The 13009-nt window shown below is 38.6% G+C and overlaps 1 protein-coding gene across 1 annotated transcript in view; it reads right to left on the reverse strand.

Moving 5' to 3' along the window:
* vps13a (vacuolar protein sorting 13 homolog A) overlaps positions 1-13009 on the reverse strand; it is a 379786-nt gene that overhangs the window by 304758 nt on the left and 62019 nt on the right. The window contains exons 12-16 of the mRNA XM_048527513.2: positions 11016-11122; positions 8361-8532; positions 6025-6087; positions 5645-5774; positions 136-230 (exon numbers count right to left, since the gene is read on the reverse strand). Of these exons, the coding sequence (XP_048383470.1) occupies positions 136-230; positions 5645-5774; positions 6025-6087; positions 8361-8532; positions 11016-11122 (567 nt within the window). The remainder of the gene's footprint in view (positions 1-135; positions 231-5644; positions 5775-6024; positions 6088-8360; positions 8533-11015; positions 11123-13009) is intronic.

Raw genomic sequence — 13009 nt, forward strand, 5'->3', positions numbered from 1 at the left:
TACATAATTTTTGACGATTTGTCAAGAGTGCCAGTTCAAAAGGTGACAGTTAAAACAAAGTATTAGTTTCATTTACTACACCAAACCAAATAATGATGCAGGAACAAGCTGAACAAGTAATTTTATAAAACCTACTCTTTTAGGCATGGTTGGATCCACCACAGTTTCACTATATCCAATTGCTGCATAGAGTTTAGCTTTTTCTTCAGGTGTCATCAATAAATCAATTCCTAAAAAAACATTTTGAAGAAGTTACAAAAAGTAGCTTTCTACATTTTAATTAGAAAACGGTTTCAGACCAAACTGAATAAATAGATTAACTGACTTGTCAGTTCTTTTATCCCACTACAGACCAAAATTCTAAAGTATAAAATCATACAGTTGTAGAAATTGTCAGGTTGAATTCAGTACTTCTTTTCAAATAGCAGTAAGATTACTTTAGCACTCAATGTGGAATTTGGAACAGAAGGTTACTTTAAAATCTTGGCTAATGATTCAAGCTTGGCAAGTCTGTTTTTATTTTTTTAAAAAGCTGCTTGTTTTTTCATTCCAGTGGGGCTAACCTGATTGCGGTTCTGTACCGGAGATGTGAACTACAGCTGCTGGAGTCAGGGAAAATACAGCATGAAGCTGGAGAAACAGCAAGCCAGGCAGCATCAGAAGAGCAGGAAAGGTGATGTTTCAGGCCAGGACCCTTCTTTAGAAGAAAGCCCTTCTTAAGAAGGGACCGACCCCAAATGTCAACTTTCCTGCTCCTCTAATGTTGTTTGGTCTACCGTGTTTCTCCAGCTTCATGCTGCATTGTCAGTGGGTCTGTGTGAAAGCTTTTAAAGGAAATCATTGAAAAGGTTAGCAAAAGTATCTGAGAGACAATTCCAGCTTTTCCACTACCGGGTCAGAAAACACAAAATTACTAAGTAGAAAGAAAAAAATTAATATTTCAGGCAATCATCCTGGCTTATAGTGGGACATACAAGGTTCTCCCATCCCCACTTTTCCACTTCAATTATGACAACTTCATGAATGTTAAAGTGGGAAAATTCATCTCTATTAGTCAAATATTAGTAACGTTTCAGTTGTCATGGGTCACTCTTCTGAAATTAGGTTCACTTATCAAAAAGCATTTGGATATTTAGGTAATGGCCAACACATTAACTTCAGCTAGCTGTGCTCCAATCTAAGAGCTAGAAAGACAGCACGGTGGCTCAGTGGCTAGCATTGCTGCCTCACACCACCAGGAACGCAGGTTTGATTGCAGCCTCTGGCAACTTTCTGAACGTGTCTGCACATTCTCCCCAGGTCTGCGTGGGTGCTACAGTATCCTCCCACAGTCCAAAGATGTGCGGGTTAGGTGGATTGGCCAGGCTAAATTGCCCACAGTGTCTAGTGTGGGAAATGCGAAGATAGGCAAGGGGTGGATCTGGGTGGAATGCTCTTCAGAGGGTTGATGGAGACTCGATGGCACAAATGGCTTGCTTCCACACTATCGGGATTCTATGATAAGTATCTTTGGACACGCCAAAGGATCATTACAAGATTCAGTTTTAAGTCAATCAATTCAGGACTGCTCTTTTCAAAAACCCATTTCTATCATTAGTTTATTTTCCAAGGATTTCATGGGGTTTGGTAAAGACAAGATCAGGAGAATAGCTTCACTTTGACTCCTTTCCAACTCGCATTCACCATAAGACTGAGAGAACTGAAGCGAATCTTTGAAGGTAGCAGAATGGCAGCAAATAAAGTCAAAGTCTGCATGTATGTTACTTAAAACTTGTACTCGTAAACAGTCCATCCTGAAAAATGATGGCAGTAGACCAGGAACAGAGAAAAGTCAGAGACAGACCATGTAAAAGGGAGAGGTATAAATTGGAAGCAAGATTTTCAGCTTATGTAAAAGATGATTCTTTTCAAATTCTGAACAAAAGTAGGAAGCAGCACAAACTCAACTAACAAATCAAAAACAAAAAAAGCTGGCTGTGAAGGAATGGAACAGAGAGAAACAAAGAATATTCCGTACATCCTATATAAAAGGCAGATGCAGAGTTCGGATCTATATAGATTTCTATACAAAATATTTGGGAGACAGTGGAGAAGGTGGTAGAAAGAAGAACATGTTCAGTCAAGTGAAGGAGCCTAATGTGGATCGGGACTAGTTGCGCCTTCATTGAAAGAAGGATGAGAGAGCCTGCAGTCATCCAATTGGAAAAGAAAGTTGCAGAGGGAGTGGAAGTCCATGGTGAGAAGGAGAGAAGGCCAGAAAACTGAAACATTTAAGTGGCAGACCTTATCAAAAGAATCATACATGTACATGGAAAAAGTTTGAAGGGAAATATTATTTTTGAGATTTATGCTGCAGGAAATAATTTTCTGCCACCTCAGATTCTAGTTTGCAGTGTCATGGTTAGAAAAAAATTAACATAAATCAGTTCAGTGACAGGGAAGCAAACAGACTTGCAATTGCAAACTGGTTTAAGCCCGATCAAAAATATTGCAGTAAAAACTGAGATTGAGCAACTTACAGTTCTGTCTGTAGAGATTCTGCAGATCTTAGTTCTTTGCCACTAAGGGCCATGAACCCTATATATTCGGCTCATTATATTATAAAGCTCTGTATGGTCACCTCTCAACCTTACTCCAGTGAAAGAAGACCCAGCCTTTCTTTATCACTCAAACCTTCCAATAGTAGCAAAAACAAGGAAAACCTCTTCTGAACCGTCTCCAGCTTAGAAGACGAATGAACTATAGGGGCATTAGAATCCAGCCAAAAGCTAGACTCTGCTTTCTCAAACAAGTGTACTAACTGCACGAGCACAGGACAACAGGAGATGACCAGACAATTTAAGTTTTCCTAATTCAAGAATAACTCTATGCCAATATCCCTTTTAAGTCAATCAAGGACACAGTAAAGGATTATAGATCAGGTTCATCCGCAGTTCTTCTGGTTTTTATTATAGATCAGGATGAGTTGGGGAGGGAGGATTAAACAATGAAATCACAATCATAACTGCTCCACTTCCAGTTTCAACAATGAGGTGGAAAATAGGTAATTTAAGGAGACTATATGCTGACGTTTTAACTTTTGCAGCCTCTGAAAACACAGCAGATGAAAAGGTGGACAAAGGGGTTGGATCCATGAGTTATGTCCTTTCTTTTTTAAATTCAGTTATGGATGTGGGTGCCACTGCCTAGGCCAGTATTTATTACAAAGCCATTTTGGCCCTCAAAGGTGAACTATATCCTGAACTCCTGTACTCCATGTGGTATGGGTGCAATCAAAATGCTGCTGGGGAGGGAGCTTCAGGATTTTGAATCAGCAACAGTGAAGGAACAATCATACAGTTCCAAGTCAGGATAGTGTTAAAAGATTATGGGATAAGAAGGTATTAAGAGGTAGCAGCCAAAATACGGAAGTAGGTCACAGATCCGCCATGATTTCAGGGAATGGTGGAATGGGCTCAAGGGTCTGAATGGCCTGCTCCTGTTCCTACACTCCTATTAATGTTGGCTCTTATATCAAAAGGGGATGAAGTATAATAGTAGGAAGTCTTATCGTAACTGTATCAAGGTCCTGGTGAGACTACATTTGGAATAATGTGAGAAGTTTAATTTCCTTTATTTAAGAAAAGTTATTATTTCACTGGAGACAGTTCAGAGTGAATTCACTAGGATAATCCACAGTATGGAAGGATTGTCTTATGAGCAAAAGCTAAGCAGGTTGGGACTCCACTCACTGGGGAGTTTAGAAGGATGAGGGATTATCCCATTGAAACATATGGTATTCTTAAGGGGCTTGATAGCGTAAATGCTGAGAGGATGATCCCCCTCATGGGAGAGTGAAGGACCAGATGGCGTACTCTCAGAATAAAGAGCACCATTTAAGATTGAGATGAGGAGGAATCTCTTCTCAGGCAATTGAGTGTCTTTGGAACTCCTTGCCATAGAGAGCCATGGTGGCAGATACCTTGTGTATATAACAGAAAGCTGAGGCAGATAGATTCTTGACCAAAAGTTACAGGAAAAGGACAGGAAAGTGAACATGAGCAATGTCAGATCAGCCGTGATCCTACTGAATGTCCCTCTTGGGCCTGCTCTGCCAAAAAGGCCTATTCCTGTTTCTATTTCTTACCGTCTTACAGGGAAGAGAACTTGCTGGTAGTGGCGTGGCCATGCATCTGCAGCTCGTTTAGTCCACGTGCTACAGGTTCAGAAGGCACTCTTACAAGAAGCCTTGTTGAGTTGTTGCATTCTATTCTGTCGATAGCACACACTGCTCTGGCGTACATTGGTGGTGGACCAAGCGTGAAATGTTCCCAGTGTTGTCCAGGATGACCAGGAGCAGATTCAGTGGTCATGCACACTCTCTGCCCACTTCTCATTGCCCCAACAAGCTTATCAGAACATGTCCAACCAGATGTCCCAACACTATCCCAGATATCAAAGTGTGAAGCGGGATGAACACAGCAGGCCAAGCAGCATCTCAGGAGCACAAAAGCTGACGTTTTGGGCCTAGACCCTTCATCAGAGAGCTCCCTATGAAGGATCTAGGCCCGAAACGTCAGCTTTTGTGCTCCTGAGATGCTGCTTGGCCTGCAGTGTTCATCCAGCTTCACACTTTGTTATCTTGGATTCTCCAGCATCTGCAGTCCCCATTATCTCTCACCATCCCAGATATTCCAGCTCTCATGATGTCGGAGTCCATTTACATCACTATTACCTCCAGCCCCACCTTCTCGGGAATCTAGGTAGCCATCGTGTGCGAAATCAGCAAATAAGAATTTCATATACGCTTAACGTTAAGGTCCTGGGGAAGTGCTGCTGAATGAAGAGACCTCAAGCGCAGGTTCATCATTCCTTGTAAGTAGAGTCACAAGCAGACAGGATTGTGGAGGGGTGACTGGTATGCTTGCTTTCATTGGTCAGTGCACTGAGTACAGTAGTTGGGAGGTCATGTTGTGGCTGTACAGAACATTGGTTAGACTACTATTAGAATAGTGCGTTGAGTTCTCGTCTCTTTGCCTTAAGAAGGATGTTGTGAAACTTGAAAGGGTCAGAAAAAGATTTACAAGGATGTTGCCAGGGTTGGATGGTTTGACTACAGGGAGAGGCTGGATAGGCTGGGGCTATTTTCCCTGGAGCAGCAGAAGCTGAAGGGTGACCTTACAGAAGTGTATAGGAGTGAGGGGAATAGATAAGGGTGAATAGCCAAGGTTTCTCACCTTCCCAGGGTAGCAGAGCCCAAATCTACAGGGCATAGATTTAAAGTGAGAGGGCAAAGATTTTAGAGAAAAGGGATCTGGGAAGGAACTTCTTCCAGGCAGAGGATGGTGAATGTAAGGAATGAGCTGCCAGAGGAAGTGGCGGAGGCTGGTACAATTACAACATTTAAAAGGCATCTGCATGGGTATATGAATTGCAAGGGTTTAAGAGGGATATGGGTCAAGTGCTGCCAAATGGGACGAGATTAATTTAAGATACCTGTCAGCATGGACAAGTTGGACTGAAGGGTCTACTTCCATGATGTACAGCTCTGTGACTCTGACTCTGGCAGATTTCAAAAGGATCTACCCAACAGCAATTTCTATTTTTATTTTAGATTTACATAAATAATATCCTATTTGATAGACAATAAAACATTTTCCTCTACCAGATTTGGAATCTCGTGGTTTCTCTTCTTTTGCTGCTGCCCAACTCCAAGCCCAGTCAAACCATCCGCCAGTTTTCTCATCCTCAATTTTTGCACCTGGTCTGTAAATTTTATGCCCTGTTTTCATAAGCTATAGGAAAAAATTTAAAGAATACATTGTCTTTAATTTCTACGGTATTGAATTTGATATTTAAGCACTTACATCAAAAAAAATTCTGTTGGTGCGCCACATCAATTATTTAAATCAGTGTACAACACAAACTAAATATTTTGGTATATCCTATAAATTAAATGATCAAAGAAAAACAGGATAAAGAGAATTGTAAAATAAATACTCTTGGTTAGCAAAGTCAATTTGCATTTTAAAATCCTTCAAATACCTCTACTTCCGCTTGCTGTCTTGCGAGTGTAATGTTGAACAAATCAAGGTCCTTTTCGAGTTCCTGAAAAACAAATCACTGATGAAAATAAGTAGAACTCAAGTTTGAAAATGTAACTGATGAAAATGCTGGGGTAAAATGAGAATTGCTTTTTCAGCAAGTTACCTTTACTTGCAATGCACTACCTGAAAGAACGACGGAAGACATCTCAACAATTACACTTGTGACAACGCATAATATGCGATCATAATTTGGGAATCAAGATTGAAGTAAAAAAAGTTGTGGTTTCAATTTTGCACATAATTTTTGTTTAAAAGCAGTCAGAAAGTCATTTAGAGCAGTGAACTAGAAATGTCATTTCCAGGAAAGCATATAACTTAAATTCAGAGCCCAGGTTGTTAATTTGACGACTTGCTTACAAAGTTGAAATTTCATGACATATGCAGAAATACAGGCTGGAGCCCATTAAGGTTCTTTTTTTTCTTTTGAGTTCAGTAGAGAATCAGGCTTCAGTCCAGGAGAATGCCTTCTTTTAGCTGAAGGGTTTCAATTTATGAAGTCTCCACGCAGAGAGATTTTGTATACAAGTTCTCAAGTTGTCAGAACAGAAGAGAGGTTTATGTCATCAGAACTGGGAAGAAGTGTGCAGGTTATCAAAACTGGAAAATGTCAGGTAAATTAATATGGAAAAAAAGTGAAAATTGACTGACATCAAGTATCTGTAAAAGAAAATGCTGGGAAAAAAGGTGAAACTCAACTTACAATCAGATCATTTGAAACTGTCAGATTTCTAGACTTTTCCCCTTTTATGAAATAAACTACGTTCTTTCAAAGACGGTCAGCCTCACGTAAACATACTCAGTGATTAACCAATGTGGTTAACAATGGCATAAGTTAAACCAAGAGAGTTCTGAAGAAGGGTCACTGAACTCAAAATGTTAACTTTTCTGCCCCCTGCAGATGCTTGCAGACCTGCTGAGTTTCTCCAGAGATTTGTGTGTTTTAGACCTTCAACACCCTCGATATTTTCTCATTATGATTTTATAAGCCAAGTTTCATTCTGGGTGCCAACTTGTCCCTTACAGTCTTCCGGCTATTAACAACATGGCTATTCATTCAAATTAAGAATTATCCGTGAATCTATAAAGAAATAAGTAATTGGGAGGTACTGGGCATTTGAAAAAAGCAAGTATTGTGAAATATATTACATAGATTAGGTTTTGAATGTTGCTAAGAATTTTTTGGAAGTAGAACATACAACAGTGGATTATTTCAAATTTTTGATCATGGCTACATATAGGAGGACCGCATCAGAAAGGGATGCTGAAAAAGTGATTACCCAGTATTTAACAGTTAGGACAAGAGAGTCAAAAATTGATACATCTCACCTAGTATTAGCTAAGATTTGATTAAAAATAAGTTGGAGTGCTAGAACAGGTTTAGGGTATCAGAACAGGACAAACATCTGACAGACATCAAAACTGGAAAGACTCAGCTAAGGAAGAAATCAGGCTTAAAATAAGAATGACACTTCAGTGGGACTGATCACCTATAAAGGATATTGCTAAGAGGGAAACAACAAAATTCCAACCAAAGACATTTCTAAACTATCACAAATAACTTTATATATAAATATATAGAGCTTTCTTTGTTTGTTGTGAATATGGTCAGTGTTTAAACTACCATAGTAGCTAAATGCAAACGTTAAACATATAATCAAACAAGGCTTTATTCTGGGTTTTGACTTGTGCAGTATTTCCATCAGCTAACACTTTCATATTAACTGAACATTTGAAAGATGACAAAAGATTTAGAATCACTTATTGGGAAAGGGCAGTGGGATGATAATTATAACGCTTTCAAAGAACTGGGACAGACAATTGCATGGCTTTCTCCCATGCAATATGATTCTGCATGTAATCTTGAACTAGAATGGAGAAAGTGGCTAGTGTCCTGTACTCCTATTAGAAGTGCATTTGTGTAAATACATTGGTTCAGAACAGGACTGGATCAATTCGAATGCTTTATTACCACAGACACAAAGTCTATTGAAACTTTCATTGATTTGAAGTAAAGACAGTGTCACCATAATACAAATTTTGATTCGTCGGGGAAACAGCTACAGTCCGGTAATTAAATTGGAGTGTGAGGGCATGGATTTTTTTGGTTGGTACTTTCACAAGTTAAAAACTAAAAATTTCTACAAAACTTTTTAAGTCGATCATTTTGTTGCACCTTATCAAGTATCATGCCATACTTTTTCTAGAATTAACCTTAAATTAGTTATATTGCTTAAAATAACTTTTCATATAAAAAAAGGTTTGCAGTTCACCAACCTCAAGTGTGCTGATAAGTTCTTCATCTGGTTTCTTGGTTTTGATTCTTGATTTATAGAGGCTCCTGTAATTCCTTAATTTTTGTCTGTGCTTTCGAATGTGCCTCCATGACCAAGCATTAAGTGCAGGTTTTATATTCTCTTCCAGTATGCCATTTATAGCGTATGCCCACCTGATTATGCAAAAGCATGACAACATCTTCTTAAAAAACAGATTACAAGTCATCATTAATACAGAATTTTTAGTTCTTCTATATGTAAAGAATATTTACTCTAGATGCCAGCACACAAATGGGCCTTAAAATAAAATGTCTCCAGTAATGAAAGATCAACATGAATGCTAAGTATGAAAATGAAACGCTGGTGTAGGTGTGGCTGGTCTCATTTTGGAATGTCATTTGCCTCCAAAGCAAATAAATTCCTGCAAACCTTGCAACACATTCTCTACGGCCTACAGAATTTATCATGATCCATATAAAACGTGCAGTAGGCACAACGTGCATTTGTAGGAGAAAAACTAAGGCTGATTACAAATGTGACTGTAGCAGGCTGAAATTTGGGGATAAGTGTAGGTTGGGTTTGGCAGAGTATAAGCTAGAACAAGAGTTATGGGGTCTATAAGTTTACAAACCTCATCAACACATATATTACAATTTACAGTAAATATCTGTTCAAATCAAAAATTCAGTTATCCCTGTAGCGTACTCATCCATGTTTTGACATAATGCCAAATTCCAGACACAGATCCATTAATATATGTTTTATTTCCTAAATGTTATGGTACAAAACAACTGTCAAAGACAGCCTTTTTAAAGCTCAGTTCAATGCATTAAAAGTATTCATTTGTTAAACAAACATTTTTACTGTGGGAGAAAAACTATTTGAGAGCAGATTTTACATATTTACATGTAGCACTTTACACAGTGGGCAGATAGAGTGTGCTACAGAATTTTCTCCATTAAACCTCTGTGCCAAAAACTTGCCATGGTAAAATATATCTTGATCATAAAGCCCGTAGTGTCTGTAACTCTTTTACTTGGTATGTAAAGAGCAGCAATAAAACTCTTCCTAATAGAAAACCAGAGCTTGTATTAACAGATAATATCAAGCAGCAAAACAATGCATGCATTTCAGCTGGATTCTCAAATGGTAGTACAGCAACTCACAGCATCACAATCTCACATCATTAACTACTTGGTAACTTTGCAGAATGTTTTCATACTAGCTCCAAAGAGTTTATTACATTCATTACTGTTCATTTAAGTATACAAAATAAAAACATAATTGACCAACTAGCTCAAAATTACATTGGACAAAAAATATCCTGTACTGAAAGTCTTGCATGACATCAAAACACATGTTCAGATCCCAAAATATTAGATATATTCACTCAATAATTCAATCTATGCTTTTTGCTCCAGGGATAACAGTAATTATATCATAGAGGGACATAATTTAATCCATCAAGTCAATTTTAACAAATCCAGGAATATCATTAAACAGTCCACATGTATATATTGCAAATTTTAAATGCAAACATAAAAATGCAATTGTTGTCAGACCAAATTAGGTATTAGTGTTTTGAGTAAAGACTTAAATTTTCAAAAACTGCATCACTGATTCTACAGTACAGCATATATTTTTATACAAGTCTTAGGGTAAATGTTCTTATCCTTCTCTGGAATTCATTCATAAGATGAAGGAGTTTGTGGCTATGCCAGCATTTATTGCTCATGCCTAGCTGCCTCAAAAAGTCGGAAGTGAATTATCTTCTTGGAACACTACGGTCAATGTGCTGTAGGTAGACCCAAAGCAATCCGATACCAGCATGCATGATTTTGACCCAGGAATACTGAAGGAACAGCAACAGATTTCAAGTCAGGATGATGAGAAACTTCCAGGATGTGGTGCTTTATGTATCTGCTGCTCTTGTCCTTCTAGATGGTAGCGCTCTTGGGTTTGGAAGGTGCTAAGAAGCTGTGAATTTCTACAGTGCAATCCTGTAGATGGTACACATGATTGCAGGTGAGTGAAAGTTTATCAAAGTGGTTTGAATCAAGCAGGCTGCTTTGTCCTGGGCACGTTTCTTGATAGTAATTGAAGCTGCACTGATTCAAGCATTTGGGAGCATTCCATCACACTCCAGATTTGTGCCTTGAAGATGGTGGACAAACTTTGAGTAATCAGGTGGTGAATTACACACTGCAGGATTCCTAACCTCTGGATCTCCTCTTGTAGCCACTGTATTTATAATAGCACACCCAGTTCAGTTTCTGATCTATGATATCCTCCAGAAAGTAGATCGAGGAGGATTCAGTCGTGATAATTCAATTCAAAGGGCAACAGTTAGATTGTTGAAGATGGTCTATTCATTGCCTGGAACTTGTGTGGCACTGAAGCCATTGACCACTTATCGGTCCAAACCAGGACACCGTCCAGGTCTTGCTGCATTTGAACATGAACTGGTTCAGTTGCAACATCATCCAGACAATAATATTACCATATTATTGCCTTACATACTTCAGTGAATACAATAATTCAATTAATAAGCAAAGTCAAAATCCATTTCTCTCCACATTTTTTTAAAGAAAGTTTCTATTCCATATTCTTTTAAGTAATCTTGCTTGCTTCCAAACCATCAAATTGAAATATTTACCATTTCCTAGCATTGCTGTGACAGGGGACATCAGGCCGATATTTTCTATATGGCAGATTGCGTGTCATCATATCAATTGATCCAAGTAACTCCACGATGCTAAGATACTACTCAAAGGAAAAGAAATAAGGTTATTTATGAAAACATAACATATTGTTGTGATTCAAATAAATCTCACTTGCAGAGAACTTCATTTTAATGAGGTGATCTTTTGTCACTGAAGCAAACACAATGCTGGAGACGTGGTTAATCCATGGGCTTTGCCTCAGGCCACTTTAGGGAGAGTAGCATCTCCTCATTCATTCTACCACTAAATTGCACCTTCTTTTTGGTTACAGGGTCCGACAGTGTGGATGTTGATAAAATGCACCCTCCAGCCAGTCAGTCTAGACCGAGAACAGTAGCAATTCCACAGGCTATAGTGGAAGTTCAAATTATTGGGTTTGATCAAAGACAAACAAACATCAGTAGATTTGTGGCTACTTGGAATATCAGGTGATGTAGGGACACAGCGAAAAGGATGCATTGGGACAAATGATCAATTGTGATTTAACTGATTAGTGGGTCAGGTTTGAAGAGTTGAATGGCCTACTCTCGATCCTAGGTTCCTTGCTGTGACTATGAAAGGTTTCAATGATGGCCTTCCATAAAAAGTAGTGCCATGAGGATCTCATGGCACCCAGTTCAAGGTTGTTTAAAAGGTGATCTGCACCAGTCTGCTTTCTGTTCCAACTCAGGCAAGCAGCTGCCCACTGTAAATTCTGTGGTGCAAGGTGGAACATGCTGAAATATTGACATGTGGGTGCAGGGACTTGTGGTCAACAGAGGAGACAGTGAACAATCAAGAGTGTTCTGCTCAGGTGTGCTACAGAGTTGGGATTAGGGGTAGGGGTGCTGTCAGACTTTCTGTATATTTATGGCACTTTTGTTTTATTCAGATTTACAGCAGTATTTGCTTAATGGATACAGTTAACGCGTAGGAGGTATAAGATAGATTTTTGCACCAAAACAAATAGTTTCAGCAAACAATTATAGCTAATGTAAAGTCCAACCAGTTTTGAAGGCAACTGACTCTTAAATGGATACTGAATGGGGGGACTGAAGATAATTAAGGCAACCCGTGTGGCCAGAAACATGAGAAAAATTGCTTATGATGCAGATGGAACACATTCTAGCATAATATCAGTCAGAAATGAATTAATTTATCCTAACTGAAAGGAATACAACTCTGAAGCACAACTGAAGTGCTGATCCCATGACCAGCCTCACATTTCAGACACAACGAACAGATTGAACAGTAAAATATGTGTGCACAAAGCAGGCAAGGAATTATATAGTCATCTTACATACAGCTGTATAAAAGTTGAGCTCAAGAAGAAACTATGAAAACTTGAAAGAGTTATTGAGTATAAGAGGCAACCAAGGGGATACATTATGTGCATCTATCGATTTGCCAAATTCATTGTATGAAATGATGGGTTGTTATTGATTGGACAAACCTTTAAGTTCACAATCCTACATGAATTTACACTAGCAGTCCTGGTATGTAGATTTATCAGACCGCACCAAGGGTTAGAAAGGACTTAATTAAATAAGCAATAAAGTTGGTTTGTATGTAATTAAGTTTCAAGTTGAGGGACATTATTATTAATCAAGGGGTTCACGATGGTGGATGCCAAAGGAACAATTTCCACAGACACGGCAAGGTCAAGGAGGCATCTTCTAAAAATACAACTACTGAAATTTATAAATTAATTCAAGTAGTATTTTTTGACAATGGAGTTGTTAGAACTTGTATCCCTAAAAGGAGCGATGTTTGGTTAACTGAAGTTTTCAAAATGGACGTACTAGTTCTGAAATTAGGTAAAAGATGTCCTAGGATATGGACAGCTGATGAGTAAAAATAACACGAAGCTCAGAGGACTCAAAACAGACTTTAAGTGGCTGAATAGCCAACTTTTGTTCCTTTAATGAAACATGTAGCAAACTATAAC

This window comes from Stegostoma tigrinum, chromosome 3 (assembly GCF_030684315.1).
Source record: "Stegostoma tigrinum isolate sSteTig4 chromosome 3, sSteTig4.hap1, whole genome shotgun sequence".
In the NCBI taxonomy this organism is placed as follows: domain Eukaryota; kingdom Metazoa; phylum Chordata; class Chondrichthyes; order Orectolobiformes; family Stegostomatidae; genus Stegostoma; species Stegostoma tigrinum.